This window comes from Amphibalanus amphitrite, unplaced genomic scaffold (assembly GCF_019059575.1).
Source record: "Amphibalanus amphitrite isolate SeventyFive unplaced genomic scaffold, NRLGWU_Aamphi_draft 000129F_arrow, whole genome shotgun sequence".
NCBI classification, from domain to species: Eukaryota; Metazoa; Arthropoda; class Thecostraca; order Balanomorpha; family Balanidae; genus Amphibalanus; species Amphibalanus amphitrite.
This window is the reverse complement of record NW_024881624.1, coordinates 362,398-380,680: the sequence shown is the minus strand read 5'-3', so window position 1 is coordinate 380,680 and position 18,283 is coordinate 362,398. Positions and strand designations below refer to the sequence as shown.

Sequence of the window (18,283 nt, the reverse complement as noted above, 5' to 3'; positions counted from 1 at the left end):
GTCTAAAACTTCAATGGGTATGACGCTTTAAAGATGATAATGTGCCTTGCCTAAGTCAATGTTTGATGACGTGTATCTAGGAAACGTGACGTCATATCTTGACAAAAGTATGTCTCCTTTCTTTTTACATATAAGATGAGTAGTTTCACAAAGTTTCGCAAAAATCGGAGGAGGTGAGGTTCAAAATGGTCATTTTTTGTCTCACTTCCCAGTAAACATGACGACGTCGGCCCGACGTCGGGCCGAGGCTCGGCCCGACGTCGGCCCAACGTCTGTTCAACCTCGGCCCGACATCGGCTGGACGTCGGATATGCCCGCATGTTCCGACGTCCAGCCGAAGTCCAGCCGACGTCGAGCCGACGTCGGGCCGAGATCGTTTGCCGAGGTTGACGAGATCGTTGGTCGTTGGACCGATGGGGCCGACGTCGGCATGTTTATTGGGACAACGCGCCCAAAATATCAACCGGCGGCGGGATTCGAGCCCCCCAGTCGCCGACGTCGGCAGGTTTACTGGGACAACACGCCAAAAGCACCAGCCGGCGATGGGATTCGAACCCCGTGTCAATCGAACGTGAGGTTAGTGCGCTAACCACTACACCACGCAGCCAGCTAACGAATTTGGTTTGTTTTGTTGGGTTATGCCCTTTCGGTCTGACAAGACCATTTCAGAGCCGGAAGGATCATAGGATGGAGACATTGGTCTTCTTGGCGAGCACCCTGGGTCCAGTTCATATAGAGTCCCTGGTCCCATTGCTGTTACGTGACACTTATTGGAAAGGGCGACCCCACAATGGATTCATATAGCCACTCTTACACACCTGCACCAACGTTTCCCAAAGTGTCCCTTTGATAAGTGGCACTTTGGCAAAGTGACACTTGCCGACTGGCCTTTCTATACGAACTGGGTCCGGCCCTGGTGAGTTGCCGGGGCTGAGCCTGACCAAAGGATAGGCCGAGCAGCCCCCAAGCACTCACCGCACCCGGCTACGGGCGAGCTCGGCTTACGGGCAATTCCAAATGGGATAAAGTTTCCCGTCCAGTCCGGATCAGGGGGTTGCGGCGTGGAGGAAGATTTGAGTTTCCTGAGGATATTTTGAATACAGAAGCTCTTTATGAAACACGAAACATGTATTTTATATTATTTAACGGTCAAAACAGCGGCCGATGTCGGTCCGACGTCGCCCCGACGTCGGCCCGACGTCGGCTGGACCTCAGCAATTGATCTCGGTCCGACGTCGGCCCGACGTCGGCTGGACCTCGGCTGGACGTCGGAACATGCGGGCATATCCGACATCCAGCCGACGTCGTGCCGAGGTTGGACCGACGTCGGGCCGACGTCGGCATGCCCATGCCGAGTTGCCGACGTCACCCCGACGTCGGCCGACGTCGGGCCGACGTCGGCATGTTTACTGGGTTGACGTGGAATGCCCCTATAAGTCAATGGGAGAAAATTGAAATGCGCCTCTTTTGAACGAAAGACATTATAAACACTCCCAAACACTGAATTACAAGTGGTTTAGACACACTGAACATGAAAATGGTGTCCGTGACCCCTGTTTATGCCCTGAGGTCATCTTAGGTCACGAATGGTATCTAACAGTTTTTCGCAAATAACTTTTGATAGAGGCATGCTAGAGCGATGAAAACGCCTTAGATGTGTTCAGATCGACGATACGGATCGACTGATATGCAACATGACCCTTTCCGGTCAGGTCATGACCTTGACCTGAGGTCAAATTTTCAAGTTGACCTTTCAAGGTCAAGTTATAGTTCATTTGATGCGTCTTGACGAGAGGAACACGATGCCGGTAAAAGTAAGCTCGTACAAGGCTTGGGTCAATAGTTATTGCAGAAAAACTTTTTCCGAAAAAATCGGCTATTTTTGCAGTTTTTGCCCCCTGCAGGCAAAACCGTTGACGTTAGGTCAAATCTGAGAAGATTATTCAGAAAGGGCGTTAATAGGGCTATCGAATGCGCTTTTCCGCGGCGCTGTAGCTCTATTGGTTCCCGAGTTATGCGTTGGCTTCTTGGAAACTGTTGACATTCGACCTGGAAATCGGCGAAATTTTGCCTTCAATGACCTCTGGTGACCTGACCTCTGACCTGACCAAAAAATTAACCGAAGTGATTTCCTCATTATTTTTTACGCTCTTTCGAACGCCGCCTTCCGCGTATCGCTACGTGGCCCAGGAGCCGAGTTAGATGGGGTGTTCAAACCCCCCCCCCCCAGCTGCAGGGCGTGGAAATCCAGGACCCCCAGCCGGGCGCGGGTTAACGGCGTGGGCCCTACCCACCAGTCCCATGTAGATCGACACCTATATACAGAAATTGTCTCAGAGATAGTGATGAATAACAAACAGATCATTTCTTATAATCAATCTTCTTTTGACACGTCACTGAGCCATAGTTAGGTACCCAAAGACTCCGAACATACGCTTGACGTGCAAGGGTCGGGAGATTCTGGGAGATTCTACGATCACGTCTAGCTCTCCTGTAGGCATCAGAGAGAAAGCAGCTAAAATTGGTGACGGGGACGCCCTGATCATCAGCCGTCTGTCTAACCAGCCGTTACTCCGTCCGTCTGTCTAACCAGCCGTCACTCCGTCCGTCTGTCTAACCAGCCGTCACTCCGTCCGTCTGTCTAACCAGCCGTCACTCCGTCCGTCTGTCTAACCAGCCGTTACTCCGTCCGTCTGACCAGACCAGCCGTTACTCCGTCCGTCTGACCAGACAGTCACTAGTACGTCTGACCAGACCGTCACTAGTACGCCTGACCAGACCAGCCGTCATTGGTCAGTCTTTCCAGACCAGCTGTCCGCCTTCCCAGACCAGCCGTCATTCCGACCGGCCTGGACGGAAGGAGACTGCATTCGACAGCATCGGCTCTCAGCGCGTCAATATCGCACTGCAGTTCGGTCGTATCGGACCAAATCAACCGATAGTTGCCACACTGACCGGCCTGAAAATGCGCAAAGTTCGGGGATTTGTAGCCTCTCAGACGCTCAAGCCTGCCGGGAATCGAGAGCCACGTGTGGCCTGAGAGCGAGCCGAGCCGTCAGAACTGCTGCAGAGGCGGCGCAAATCACATCCGAGCTGCATTGCAGAGAGGAGAGTGGGCGTGACGGGAACTGCAGAGTGCAGACACCCTGGCGCCCATCAGAAGGCACGTGCCGCACGCCTACAGCAGATGCAGTAGACACATTGGCGGCGGGGATATGATGGACGGCCGCGTCCGGCTGTTTCTACGCTCGCCGAGCTGATGTGAGGGCTCAAACCGAGCGTCTGCCGCTCATGGATTCCGGCCACGGTGCTTCAGCAGCCCGGTGGCACTCGCTCGCGCAAAATTACCCACTTGAGCGACGGTTTATAAGCTTTGACGGCCACAATCTTGGCTTTATACGCTTCAATCTGCGACGTGGAGAGCCGTGAAGAGCACCATGGCGTGTAAAATAAACGCACCTCGCTCAAGAAAGAGCTTCACTTTCCGCCACCGCTACTAAGAGGATATTTTCTCGCAGGGCATTTATCTCCAGAAAACCAACCATAACTCTGAAGATTGATGGTAGTTGACACTCGAGCATGATGGACGATTCGGTAGAGTTTTATTACACAACTTATCATATACATACAGTACAGTGAGACAGATGAGTGCATCGGCAACCTGCCCGCCGGCGACTGTGGCAAACACGCGGGGCCGTCTCCGCCACTCTCTCTCCCTCTCACACTCTCAGCTCATACTGCCGGTACGTCGAAACCAACCCTCTCCCCACCGGGCGGTACCCCGGGGTGAGCCCTCCAGGTTACGCCGGCTTTGCGGGCCCAGAGCCGTCGAGAACACTGACACACGGCTGCCCCGCTCTGTTCAGCTCGCCGCTGGAATTATTTAGTGCCGTGAGGAACTGCGGCTCCGGCATCCAGGCGGCCGAGGTCGCTGGTCATTTCCGCTGCCGTTTACATAGATGAGACCCAGATGAGCCCGTATCCGGCGTCACGCGTCGGGTGCCGAGCCGTGTGCCAGTGTTCCCGTTACAGGCGACTCCGGGCCGGGGTCGTCGAGCCTTGCCGTGCCGCGCGGACACGACTTTCCGGCGCTACCTCCCCACCCCGGGAGAGGCCTTGCCCGCCGCCCGCACGCCCGCTCGATCGACGCAAATCAATATGACACGGTGATGATACACAAGGCCACTTGGGTGTGGACTGGGGGTCTCGGGAGCCCGGACGACGGCAGACGAGCGCCCGCGACGGATCGGCGGCGGCCGAGCCCGCACCGCGAGACGCAAACGAGGTCGCGCAGAGCAACACAGGTCGGCGGCGGCCGGGCGTCGCCTGCGGGTGACGCCGGCGGCCGCCGTCAGCGCGACAGGCGGAAATAATGACGACGTCCACCGCCGGCGGCCGCACAGAGAGGTAATAGCCATCGACCGCGCGCCGCCCCCACACCCACTCTGCTCTCGCGCCACACACACGCACAGGTGCCCGCTGAGTCACACACGCACTGTCGACAGGGGCGGGGCGGGCCGCACGGGGTCGGCGCCGCCGCAAGGGGAGCGCCACCGACCCGCGCTGCCCCAGGGAGCATCAGCTGAGATACTGGGCCGCCGCACACCCACACGGTCCCATGGGTCACCCACCGTGAACAATGGCGCTGCAGGAGCAATGACCTTAGCGGCATAACAATACATGATCACGTCCAAAAGAGAGCACGCGCGCCTCGCTCGGACCATATCATTCTCCGATTCATGTTAAAGGTATCTTCTAAAAACATCAACCAAAACAACGGCTCGTACAAGATCAACAGATCAGCAAGCATGTCGGAAAGCTAAAATGAGATAGCTTCGGCAAAAGAGTAACAAAAAAGTTATCTGCACCGGAGGCTGCCGACCGAACTAAGCGCTGCGGCGGCTGCCAAGAGTTGTTCCCACAAATGCCCGGGGATAAGCCGGCCAGCGGGCGGGGTTGGACCGACTCAATCTGTGGGTAGCACCCAGTCAGTCCAGACTGCACGCCGTCACCGCCGCGCCGCTGGGATTTCCACATGCACATACACACACACACACACACACACACACACACACACACACACACACACACACACACACACACACACACACACACACACACACTCACGCTCATACAGGCGCGCGCACGAGTAAGCATAATGCCGCGTTCGCGGGGTGGGGCGCGCCGCCGGCACAGCGGCGCGCCCTCTCAGTATCACATCCGACCTCCGACGCACCCAGGAAGATCTCGCGCGCACACGCGACGCGCGGCGCCAGTCCTAAGAGCGGCGCCGCGCCGCCGGTTTGATTTGAATATACTCTGTCCGTTTGTAGGGTGCGCGGCCGCGTGCCGGCCGGGTCAGCGGTCAGCGGTCGGCAGGGTGGCGGCCGCCGGCGCGCCCGGCCGAGGTCACACGTGCCGCGTGGCCGGCGTGCCCTGCGAGCGCCGCTTCTGCTGCTTCTGCTGCTTCTGCTGGCGCTGCCGCTCGGCGGCCCGGCCGCCGCTGGCGCCGCCCGACTCTACGTCATCGCGCGCACCTGTCCAGAGAGAGGTCAGGTCAGGTCAGGCCAGGTCAGATTAGCGACCAGGTCAGGCCACCGCCGTGGTGCGAGCAACCCTGCAAGTCAGGCCAGTAACAGCAAAATAAATAAAAATGTAAAGAAATGATTCCGAAGTTGTGCGAGTTCACAGACCTAAAAGGCAGGATAAATGTCGACAACGCGGCTCGTTGCCGCGGTATATGTCAAACATACTAATAGCACTTCACACCAAAATACACCGGTCAACGCACAGTGTGGGTGGTGGCATGTGACAGCGCTGCAATATCAGCCGGAAATTCAGAGCCATGTGCACCAATAAACGCGACATAACCGCGATCTATGTCCATTTAGCTTGACACATGCTTCCCTAATTTAGAGTAACGGTCATTAAATAAAGTAGTCCGCAAGCAGACGCGCGAAGGATCATATATAATGCAACTTCGACGAAGAAAACGTTAGTGATTCATGTCGGAGCGAGCCCACATGCCTCGGTAAAAATGATGAGCCAGCCGTCCTGAGCAAACAGCGGTTTCACGCAGTCCTGAGTCGCCCGGTTCTTTGTAAGCCGTCATGTTGGATGTGCGATTAGTGCCAGTACATTAGCCGAACAGCGTCCATTCCGTGACGCACGAGTGGCGTTCGTGACACCCGAGTCACCGGCGTGTTTGAGCGTGACCACGCTCCGGAGACGCCATGGGCGGCGCGTGCTCTACAAATGAGAGCCGCTCGCTGACGCCCCGGAACACGCAGTGGCCCGCTCACGCGACCACGAGAACAGCGGCCGGCCGGCCGGTCCTCCGCCGCCCGGCCGTGATCCACTATCGAGTGGCCAAACAGCATGTCGCCTTTCGCTGACGAGCGTTATTAATATGCCATCGCGATCCGGGCCGCCTCTGGCCGCCAGTCGTATCAATGATGTACGCTCGGCGCGCGCCGTCGGCCTCCGCAAATAGCAGCCTGTGCCGGCCGGCCGACCGGCCCGCGACGCCGAGCGCCATCGAGCGACGCGTGCGGCCGACGGGGCGTGCTGACAAATTTACCGGCCACCGCCTCCGCCTCCGCCTGTTGCTTCGGCCGGCCTCACTTAGAGGCTATGTATAGTCTGGGTGCATTACGCTACCGACAGGATCGAAATGCGACAAAAACTGCCCGAGATATGCTAAAGTTATACGCGGCTGTGCCCACGGCAGTCGGGTCTGTATGCGACTCGGCGCTGAGAGGGACCCGGCGACTCTGGTCGCGACTCTCACCTTGTCGGCTGTAGTGGCCGCGCCCGGCGCCGAACCCGTGTCTCACGGGTCCCGCCTGCGGCTGGTAGGCGGGCGGCGGCCCGGTGGCTCGGCCGGGCCGCCCGCCGCCGCCGCCGCTGCTGCTCCCCCCGCTGTTACTGCTCTGTACGACCAGCTCTGCCTCCTCCCGGACCGGGACGGAGCGGGCGCCGCCGCCGCCGCCCCCTCGCCGGGGATGCCGCTGTAACAGAGAGTCACAGAGCCAGTCAGCACACACACCAAATACAAACGAGCGGACCCGCAAACAGGCCTGTCAGTCAGCTCTGAATTTAGGCATAAAAATAAACTTGCTGCAAGTTGGTGTTATATCGCAATAGACCGGGCACATACTCACTGACCCAGCCGAGACTGAATTATTAGGCATATCAAGTAAACTGATTTATTGTGTTGTGAATAGAGGTCGAGAGAAGGGCGACGACACGAATCATTTACGTCCTGGAATGACAGTATTCCGAGGTTCGTATGCAAATAAGTCTGTTAATCAGCACTGCACCACAGCAGTGGTCCAATTCAGGTCACTGCAGTGATCCAGTTCAGCGACGCATCAACGCTCGGCCCACGTCCGATCCGATCAGATCCATCATTTCATCTATTATTCGGATAGTAATACGGAGAACACACTGCAATGATTAGGTTACGAGCTAATCTGCAACTGGTGAGTCAACAACTGCTAACCAGGCTGCCGAATTATGTAAACCCACCCGAATGGATGAATAATTCTCAAAATTAGACGCGTGGCTCAATTCTGCTGAAATCTCATTCTCATTTATGTGATACGCTTTGATAGAAGAGGCCAAATCAGAGCAAGCACTCATCAAAAAAGATACGGAAGTCTCATGCACAAACGCCGGGTAGCTGCTTCACGTCCATCAAACGATTCATCTCATCCTCCTCATATGAAAACTAACAAAATCCAACCTTGACAGCTTAACGCGATTCGACGAAGAAAGATGCTATTTCCCCGGCTGAAACCGTTCCCTCAATAAATTTACCGGCTACTTTCCACCAGTCAGCATTATTGGCACTAGGCCTTCAGCGCCAAAGGTCGCCACCGTACGTCACTGTCGGATTACCGACTACACCAGCCGGCAGCATTTCCGCCATGAATCAATACACGATGGCTTGCAGATACGTCTCGCGCCCGTGCTCATGATGTACGGCGTGGCCCGCCGGCCGTATCGCAGTTTCTCGGGACTTTTCTGCTGGGTGTTGAGGCCTCAGCCAATGCAGATGATGGATATTGGCTCTGCCTTTTAGAAATGTATACCCTCAGCTAGCTACAAACAGACATGACTATGATTTAGTAGCATCGAGGCCGAGACCCAGACGCCCGCCAGAAACATCTATGAGCAACTTACAGTAATGAACTCTCCTGCACTGGGACCATGGAGCGGAACTTTGTTTCTGAAGCTGTCAGCCTGACAAAGAAGGTCAAATTTTGGACAAAACATGCACATCACGAAGACAAATCCAAATTCCAATGAGCGTTGTCAATCAATCAACTCTAAGGAAATAGCACCAGTAAAAAATAAATAAATTGACAAGTAGCTTTCTATATCGTAGTTATTGTACGAGCAAGATATATAATCGATTTAGGACCTGGAGGACTATGTCCAGTCTGTCTTAAAAGTACCGCGCAAAGTGACGGTGGATCCATCGAGCCTGACTGAGGAAGGACCTGCTAAATTTGGGTCACCGAAGCAACTGACATCCTCGTCCATTCCCTAGGTCAATTGGTCGGTGATTTTCAAATTAAAGCAAACCCTTTCTCGGTCAGGCTTGATGGATCCACCGCCACTTTGCGCGGTACTTTTAAGACAGACTGTCCATCAACAGTACGTATGGCGTCCGAATTTCATGCAAAGAAGAGTTCTGAAACGGTTACAAACTTGACACTAACTTCTTCTAAAAACGACTAGTCCAACCTGGTAATTGATAAAACGATGATGGGATGTTAATCAAATACGTCACATACTATTTCGATACTGCCGCCCGAGACCGTCTATCGCTGGTCACTAGTCGCTCTAGTCCTCTCCACCGACCGTCTCGCGCGGAACGCCGAGTCTGAACGAGCCGCCCCAGACGGAGTGTAGAAGTTATCTCGCTCCAAAACTCGGCGCTGGCCGCCCGTCGCCGCCTCTCTGGGGGCTGTTCCGCACGATCGCGCCGAGCCAGCGCCGCCCTCCTCAGACAGCTCCGCAATCAGGCCGGATCATTACGGCCGATCTGCTGTGTGGCCGCTGTCTGCGCCGGCCGGCCGGCTCTCATAACGACGCCGGTCAGCTCAGACCGCCCCCCCCCCCCGTGTGTTAATCCTCCGCCGAGCGCGTGCGACGCAATCGAATCAAGTGCCGGCCATCAATGGGCAACGATCCGGCGACCAGAATACGCACCGCCACCGACCAGAATACGCACAGCCGACGTAATATGCGCGCATCGAATGCCGCTGGTAATAAGACGGCGGAGGGGCATCAGCCGCGGCCCAACTATGACCGTATGATCGGACAGGGAAGGAGGAATCAGACCCACAGACGCAGAGGGCTGCTGATGCAACTCACGGAGTAGAGAGGAAACTGAGGCAACTCACGGAGCAGCTGAGGAAACTCACGGAGTGTTCAGTCCATCTCTCATAGGACGAGAGAGATGGACTGAACACTTCACATGGGCTCAAAGAGACATAGTCACAGAAAGAGACGTGGAGACTAGGAGAGATGGTCACCCGCGGACGGAGAGAAGGACCGCCGGGGAGCGGCCACCGCTGGCTACATCTGTCCCACTGGTAATGGAATCCAGCCGGACGGCACGGCCCACTCCTTCAGGCGACCAATCCAATCAGGCTGGCACAGAGCATTGAGCGCACGGGTGCCGCGGGCAGAAGGCGGTGAGAGTCACAGCCACAGGTGCCGACGGTAGAGCATTGGGAGCCCCAGGTAGCGAGGATATATAACATGGAGTCTCGGGTGCGGCGGGTAGAGCATTGGGAGCCCCAGGTCGCGAGGGTAGAGATCTATGAGAGCCACAGGTTCCGACTAGAGTTGCAAAGTTTCCCCCAAAGGCTGCTACCGGCACCGCCCCGCCCCACAATTTTTTGGGGGGATACCGGCATGCTACCACGCCCAAAGCAAAAACACCACCTAACTACCGGCATACTAAAAAAACCTGCATTGTTGATTCCAGTTTACCCCTACAAGAATTGCCACATTTTCCTCTTAGTGTCCAAAGTTTGAATCATATGCTAATATTTTTTTTTGTGCAAAACCAAAAATACCGGCATGCTACCGGCAAGACATGCCAGATACCACAAAAAAACCTGCGGTAGTGAAAAATTACCGGCATGCCGGTAATGCGGTAGGGAAACTTTGCAACTCTAGTTCCGACGGTAGAAATTTGTGAGAGTAACGGGTGCCGACAGTAGAAATCTGTCACAGCCACAGATGCCGTGGGTAGAGTGCTGTGATAGCTATATCAGTAAGAAGAGATGAGCGCAGGGTCCTGGAAGAGTTCATTCCCGTTCACATCGCCAAGCGAGTTGGTGACATACCAAGCCAGAACGCTTTCCGAGTACTCATCGCCGCATTGCTGATGAAATCATGCGCCATTTTATTTTGTAATGCCAGACAGCATGGGTAAGCAGTGCGTACATTTTTGGCTCAAAGTATAATGATAAAAAACGTTATCACATTTTCGCAGCGGTCTCAGCGCACGTCTGATCAGAAAGAAAAAAGGTAAGTCTATCCCTTCTACAGAGTCGTTGGTCTGATGGCTGCTGCAGAGCCATCAGCGGCAGGCGCGGAGCAATTTCCCGCAATCGGCGGACGGTATTTCGCCGTCGACTCGGGGGCAAATAGCCACCGTTCCGCCGCGGCACAGTCGCTCCGTCACTGACTGACGCCGTCGGGGTTTCGGGAGAAATACAGCCCGGACCGCGCCTGAGGCGGGGCTGTTCCCAAGCTCACACCCCTGCACTGTCAACAACCGTGCTTAAACTACTGCTCTGACCCCCGTCACCGCGAGTCGCAGCAGCAGATGACAGCGCTCGACACCGGGCCCTCTGACCCTGCAGGTCGTCTTCCGCACGGGCCTCACGACAAGATGGACTGTCTCCGCTGAGACGGCCGGCGAGCCACCCAGAGAGGCGCACAAATTGGCCCGTGTCAGCTATGAAAAGTTACGGGCCGGCGGGGGCCTGTAACGACTGGTGACCAGGCCGAGACGGCCGCTGGTTTCCGGCCACACCAGATGCCGGCAGTCGGCTTCTAAATACAGGTCGTCGAGTAGGCGGGTCGTGCACCAAACGAGCGACCGAGCGGCTGCCTGAGAGCACTGCGGCACCGCCGAGCGCGGTCCAGGTAAAAGCACCGCGTCCTCCCTGGGGCAGGCATAATATCGCTAAATACTCGTTATTGTCGAGCGCCCGGTGCGGCTTGCATTTGTGGGCGCACACACATTCGAATAAAAGCGTGTTTGGCTACCAAAGTAAAAGTCACCAACCTAAAGAATCCCAGTGAAAAACCTGCAAAAGTCCTTGGGTTTATGTAACGGTTGTTTGTCGCTTCTTTACCTTTTCGTATGGAGTCGCTAAAGCCAAACAAGCGAACGGAATTGCAAGCTAGGAATCAAATAACCCTTCGAGGAAAAATAAACACTCGTGAGTCGTGACCAAGAAGGCCACTCGACTGGAGCAACCGAAGTAATCAATAGAAAATGCCAATGTTTGGTCTTGTACAATTAGGTGGCAAGACAGGACACAATGCCATTCTTGCAGTCGCGGCTGGTGGGTCGTCCTAGAATCGCGAGTCTCCGACCGGACGCTCCTAAGGACCATACAGCATACAATGCCACCAGGTAACGCTCAAGGCTAGCAAATAACTGCAGTCAGAATGACTGTGTGTTTCTGGTTTCCGTCAGCTAAAAATAACGCCCGGCGTATCCGCACTCAAAGCACACGCCCTTTCACCATTGGCACCTGTTTGAGATTGATGGTAAGGTGAGATCTTTGAAATAATAATAGGCCTATTTCATCCGCTGATTTCCCAGCAGGATCGATTTGGGTGTCATTTTGTGTTAGCGCTATTACAAATGTCCTGACATTTGACGTCACCTTTTCAAACCACCATATTTATCTACGTAATAGTAACTACCTGACTTCTACCGAAACTGGCATGTGGTAGTATCTAAAATCAACACTTTCAGCAAATACAACCAGTTAACAAAATCTAAAGCACTAAAACCCGCGGAACTGCACACTTCACGGCCTGGCGATATTACTTTTGGCCATTACGGAAATTCACAGGCGGTTTAAAGACCCTAGCCTGTTACCACCTCGCGTCTACGACCCTGCGTTACCAAGCAACAGCAGCGCGCTCGACGGCTGACGGCCTGCGGTACCTCCTCTGTGTGAAGAGCCCCACTTACGTGCTGTCGCTTGAGCGTATCCATCGGATGCTTGAGCGTATCCGTGAACTTTCTGGCCGGCGCCCGTTTGGGGTTGGACGAGGGCGTGTGTACGGCGCAACACCGGATGAAGAGCGCCATCACCACGACGAAGGCCACGGCCATCAGCAGCACGGCCCACCAGTAGTGCTGTCAGACACAGGGGTGTCAGGTCAGGTCAGGCCAGAGAGGGTACATAGGCACGGCCCACCAGTAGTGCTGTCAGACACAGGGGCGTCACGTCAGAGAGGGTACAGTATATATGTTACAGGCAAAGTGAAAACTCGGGCATTTTGGAAAATGCCTAGGCAATTTGCAAAATGCCTGACCCGCCAGGCATTTTGCAAAATGCCCAGGCAGTTTGCAAACTGCCTGACCCACCAGGCATTTTGCAAACTGCCTAGGCATTTTACAAAATGCCTGACCCGCCAGGCATTTTGCAAAATGCCTGGGTTTCCATATATTCCACCGTTTTTGTTGACTACAGCCGTTGATCATAAACGTTCCACTGTGACTGACCCCACAACACATTTCACATGTGTTGTGTTCACATTGACACATTCCACGGTCACGAATACGGGTGTCACGAAATTGTTGCGGGATGTTGTACTGGTGTCCCGAAATGTATTGCATCGTATAGTTGCGTCAGTGTTCTCCAGCACCTCGCTGACAAGTTATCAGCGGCCACATGGTCTGTCCCCGCGGCACCTGGTGAAGCTCAAATAGGCCTCTGTAGCCCATCATGCCCCAAACGAGAATCCCCAGTGCCCAGTGGGTGCTTCACCGTCTCGACGGCGCAGTGCCTCTGAGCTGCTGTTGGCCCAGAACTGGTTGTCTGGACGGTTAGTGACTAAGAAGAGCTTTAATAGCCGTTTTCACGACGGGCTATCCGGCGAGTGCACCCAATTTGACCAAATCTGCACCTTAATCTCTTTTACAGCAAATATCTTTATTTTATGAATTTATTTCAGTGTTTTAACCGATGATGCTCTCTGATAATATGACAAAGGAGGTATATAAGCAATTAGTACAACCCTAGCTGATAGCTACTAAGAGACACACTGAACCTAATTTGACCAAATATGCACCTAATCTACACCAGATGTGAACCAAATGTGTACCAGATGGCCGTCGTGAAAACGGCTAATATCACCTCATGGCCTCATCATTGAAAAGTCTGAATATCTAGTCCTGAATGGTCCAGATTTGGTGGGTTTTGTCGAAATCCAGCTGCATCACTTATGGATGACGGTAAGTCAGGGTTGCAGCCTGATGTTGAGCGGCTTCAGCTTCAGGGTAAAATCTTCAGATACCGGGGGATGGCCGATTTAGATGCCGAGTGCCCTGGACCAGATGCTCTGGTGCCGGACCCGTTAAAATTACATCCATTCAGCACTCAGGAGGGACATGTAGGGACAAGACCGCGCCAACCGCGTATCAAGTTCGTGACACTCTGTATACCTATACGTTTTGCGTCAATTCTGTCGAGATGGAGCCAACGCTGAATGGACTTGAGCGACCTTCTCCGTACCTTTCGTATATGCGGAGTTGTAGCCGTGTGTATAAAAGCTGCGATGTCCAGTATTCTGCCCTGGTGGGCAGCTGTTCCGGCAGAGACGATTGATAATGTACCTAAACGTGTAACAATTAAATTTTCGTAAATTGGAGGAGTATTCTTTTCTGATCAATATCCACCCATAGTATTTCCAAAAAGCCACCAAGAGCTCTTAGAAACAGTACAATCATTGTACCGAGCGCATGTTTACCCACGAAACCACGCCCGGTGCTCGGCACCCGACGGCCGCTGGGGCTCAGTGACCTGAACTCGGCGGCGCTACCCGGAGAACGCAGTGTCCCCTCACTTGGTGCGCATTGACAGCGATTAACTTTTGTAAGCGGCAGTTACAAATGATGCTTACCTATACATCGTCGCTAGTGCGAGTTTGATGTCAGTCATTTTGCAAAATGCCTGGGAAAATATTTCAGGCAGTTTGCAAAATGCCTGGTGGGTCAGGCAGTTTGCAAACTGCCTGGGCATTTTGCAAAATGCCTGGCCGGTCAGGCATTTTGCAAATTACCTAGGCATTTTGCAAAATGCCCGAGTTTTCACTTTGCCTGTAACATATATACACAGACACTGCCCACCAGTAGTGCTGTCAGACACAGGGGTATCAGGTCAGGTCAGGTCAGGTCAGGTCGGGTCGGGTCAGGTCAGGTCAGAGAGGGTACAGTACACAGACACGGCCCACCAGTAGTGCTGTAAAACACAGGGGTGTCACGTCAGAGAGGGTACACAGTCACGGCCCACCAGTGGTACCGGCAGGGGTGACCGGGTTAGAGGGAAAATAACTACGCGATACCAGCACGGTCAGATTAGTCACACGGACAATGCTGGACAGCACATCACACAAGAGCAACTCAAGTAGATACAAGGGTAATAATACACGGCACAAAGGACGTCACTCAGTTCGACATACGAGTACACAGTGGAGTGCTGCACACTGTATGCAGTTTTATTGCAGTGCCCAACGGCAGCATTGCTAGCGAGTGACATCACCAGACAAGTAGACACAGACACAAATAGCGCCAACAACAACCCATTGATTAACACTGAGAAATTGCAGACTCATGTTACGAGTACACGCTGACACCCGAGCAAAAAACAAAAAAAAAAAAAGATAAAGAAAACGTCAAAGCCTGCCGCTGTCTCTATATAACCGGAATGGGTCGGTCGGGACGACCATCCGCCGTCAGACGTCTCGCCGATAGCCAGTGTTGGCTGACAGAAGCCCGGTCCGTGACGAGGTTAGGGCCGCGCCGAGCCGGCAGCTGGGCCCACAGACTGACCCGGCGGCAGGGCGGCCGCCGCCTCCGGCTATCTCCGGGGTCAGTCCGGACGGACGGCGGCGACAATCGTCACCATATGGTCGTCGAGGTGGTTTGCAGACAGGGCCTCGAAGACACCCGGGTATGGCCTGTGGTACACATTCAGCCGGAGCCCGCAGCGGTCAGCCCACAGCACCCGATGCGCTGAACCGGACCCGGAGACAGATTCTGACAGATGGAGCACAACCAGGGTTGGCAGGGGGTGGCAAAAACTGGTTTTTGCCAGTGGTTTTAACCGGTTTAAACCGGCTGGCAGAAACCATGGTGGCAAGAACTGGCAAAAACTGGCTAAAACTCAGATGGTCAAACCTACAACTTTTCTAGTTAGGAAGGGATTTGAACTGTACAAATGTATTTCTGGTAGTTATATAGATGCACTAAACATTCTGAAGTTGCCTCATTACTTATCCCTGCTTAAACTGTCTATGCATGCCGGTAGACATCCACAACGGAATGTATTTCCATGTAAGGGGAGAGTGGGGTAAGGCGGCCACGGTAAGTAGGGTGCCATGTGGTGCCGTCGTGCGCATATCAGTGGCAGATGCCCCTTCGCACTTCTGATTGTGCATGATTCACCCAGTCACCCTTGCACTGGCTCATTTGTCACCTCCAAAAGGCATCTTACGCTCCTTATGGATAGTCTATGAAAATGTTTCTGAGTTACGTATGAAGCATTTCAATGGTCAATGTCACTTCTGTTTGAAAGCATAAAGCTTTCACCGAATTCTCCTCAAAATATTTCATGTTCAAATTCATGTCTAGGCATAGCATTGTGATACTTTTTAGTTTTTGCCAGTTTTTGCCACTTTTTGCCGGTTAAAACCGGTTTAAACCGGCAAATGGCATTAACTAGTTTTTGCCGGCAGAAATGCCAACCCTGAGCACAACAAACGGCTGTGGACGGACCAACAGCGCGGAAAACCCGCACAATATACCGCCTCCTCTGACGGCCGCCGGACAACCGGAACATCAATCAGAGCTCGGACAAACGCAGCCGGGTCGCTTCAATGGCGAACGCAGCCGAGGGGAGCGGGAGGCTCTGATCTGGTGAAATAGGGACGAAATGACTTCTCTTAAACGTCCGGATTCCAGAAGGACTTGAAACAATGTGCATCTTGACGTAGTTTACGGCAATCCCACGTAAATGTCTTCAGCGAAATGTTATGAGGATGTTTAAACTATCCCGATAACTACACAACTTGAGCAAACTATTGCAATACTTGTTATCCATAGAAGAATAGTTTGTCACAAGACTTTGAATTAAAAGCCTGAAATTACACAGCTGAGTTTGGCAGAGAGCTGTGAGTATTCCCCAGCGGCCTGTGTAAGGTGATCCGGCGCTGGAGGACGGTGCCGAAACTAGCGCTCTACCACAGGTAACCACAAACCAGTTGGAAACATTATAATCCTCCTCAAACCAGTTTGTCATAGTCTGATCCTCTCGAGCCAGTTCGGCTCACCGACGTCGGCCATACAGGGTGTCTCAAAAGTTCGTTGACAGGTACCAGCCATGCTTTTTTGTCAATAATTCTGAATCAACAATAAATAAACAGTCGAAATTTTGCATGGGCATTGGTAACAACCTTCCTCAAGCAGTCTCATTGTTTTCAAACGCATTCGACCCCTCATGAGCCACAAAAAGGGTTCATCTCTAACCATGGGTCAAGCATGAAAATGGAGGTCGCAAAATCGGGTCGGCTGAGAAACTCTCTGTTTCAGGAGTAATGGGAATGGTTAAGTCGGAAATGACACATGACAAAGTGTCGGCGAGGATGAGTACAACATGATGATCATCTAATAAAAACGGTGGCTAAAATTTTTGAAGGACAAAACCATGCGAGACTAACAGCGTTTTGAACGACCCTCGTACGGCAGCAGACTCGTGCTCCGGAAAGCAGCTGAAAATGAAGGCTATTGAAAACTGACAAGAAGCTCACAGACAGAGTTTAAAAAATTGCAGGTCATCGTAAAATAAAGACAAAGTATCATTTGAAATTGTTTATAATATCTAGAACGCTAAATTTTTGGGGGAAATAACACGAAAATCATCAATACCAAGGACAACTGACCCTCCAAAAGCGTCAATTAATGTAAAGTTTTATCTTACGAAGTTTCAAGAGGCAGATCTGGAGCGAATAGCTTCCTTTTAGACACAAAATCCCGACAAAACCACACGATGGACAGGTTTTGACCGTTTACAAACCAGAACCTCTCCTGAGGAAAACACTCCGCAACCCAGCGAAGGTCTTCGCATGGGGAATGAGGAGCGTTTGGGATTTGCAAAATTTGCACAATGTGTCTAAGAAACAGATGGCCGACACATTCTTCTACGATATGCTGCGAAAAATTTTCCCCTGGCACTTCCCATTTGTTCAGGAATGGGGTTGTTTTGAAAAGGAAAATGGTGCTTGGGAGGTCGGCGCCAGTCATTCATGAAGGAGTTAGCGCCAGAGAAGACCTACAAAATACTCACGGATGGTGTCGATGCACGCTGTCGGCTTTCAGGGAGAAGTGTATGTTGCCGGGGAGCTCGTCAAACCTAATTCCGACGCAGAAACTGCAGGGGATTCCCTTACAAGAGCTTGAAAGCTGGTAACCTTTTATCAGCCTCCGGCAGCTGACGGAGCGACGAAAATCGGTATGGGCAAATATTTTTGGAGATACAGCAAAGGGTTTGATTTCCAACCTCCCTAATCAGTTGTCAAAGCATGCATATTTGCCTAGTGTGCACACAGACACAAAAACCTTAGATTTTTGGCCGGTTCTTATATGCTTTATGGGCATGGGAAATGTGTATACGAACTTTTGAGACACCCTGTAGAGCAAGCGAGTATCCACGATAACATTTTATAGGACAATGCGCCAATGGAATGCAATTACTTGTCTACACATATTGCATGCATCAATGACAACCAGTATCACATTATACGAAAACAAAAACTAATGGAAGAATAACCGTGTCTAGCGTTACGTGGTCGGTTCAGTCTGCACCGTCTGCACACTGGGCTCGCCAGGACGCTTGTTTTGTTCGTAACCGCGCCACACTGGCTAGCTACACAGAAATACAAACAGAGCTCAACAAACGCAGGTGCCGAGGTCTCGACACTGTGCATTTACAACTTTACGCCGCCTTGC

At 52.9% G+C, this 18,283-nt stretch overlaps 1 protein-coding gene across 1 annotated transcript in view; it reads right to left on the bottom strand.

Annotated features, from left to right (window-relative positions):
- Nucleotides 1–3,580: 3,580 nt before the first annotated feature.
- Nucleotides 3,581–18,283, bottom strand: part of LOC122381909 (disintegrin and metalloproteinase domain-containing protein 10-like) — a 71,305-nt gene continuing 56,602 nt past the window's right edge. The window contains exons 12-14 of the mRNA XM_043366694.1: nucleotides 12,245–12,412; nucleotides 6,791–7,010; nucleotides 3,581–5,537 (exon numbers count right to left, since the gene is read on the bottom strand). Coding sequence (XP_043222629.1) covers nucleotides 5,410–5,537; nucleotides 6,791–7,010; nucleotides 12,245–12,412 — 516 coding nt within the window. The 3' untranslated portion in view covers nucleotides 3,581–5,409. The remainder of the gene's footprint in view (nucleotides 5,538–6,790; nucleotides 7,011–12,244; nucleotides 12,413–18,283) is intronic.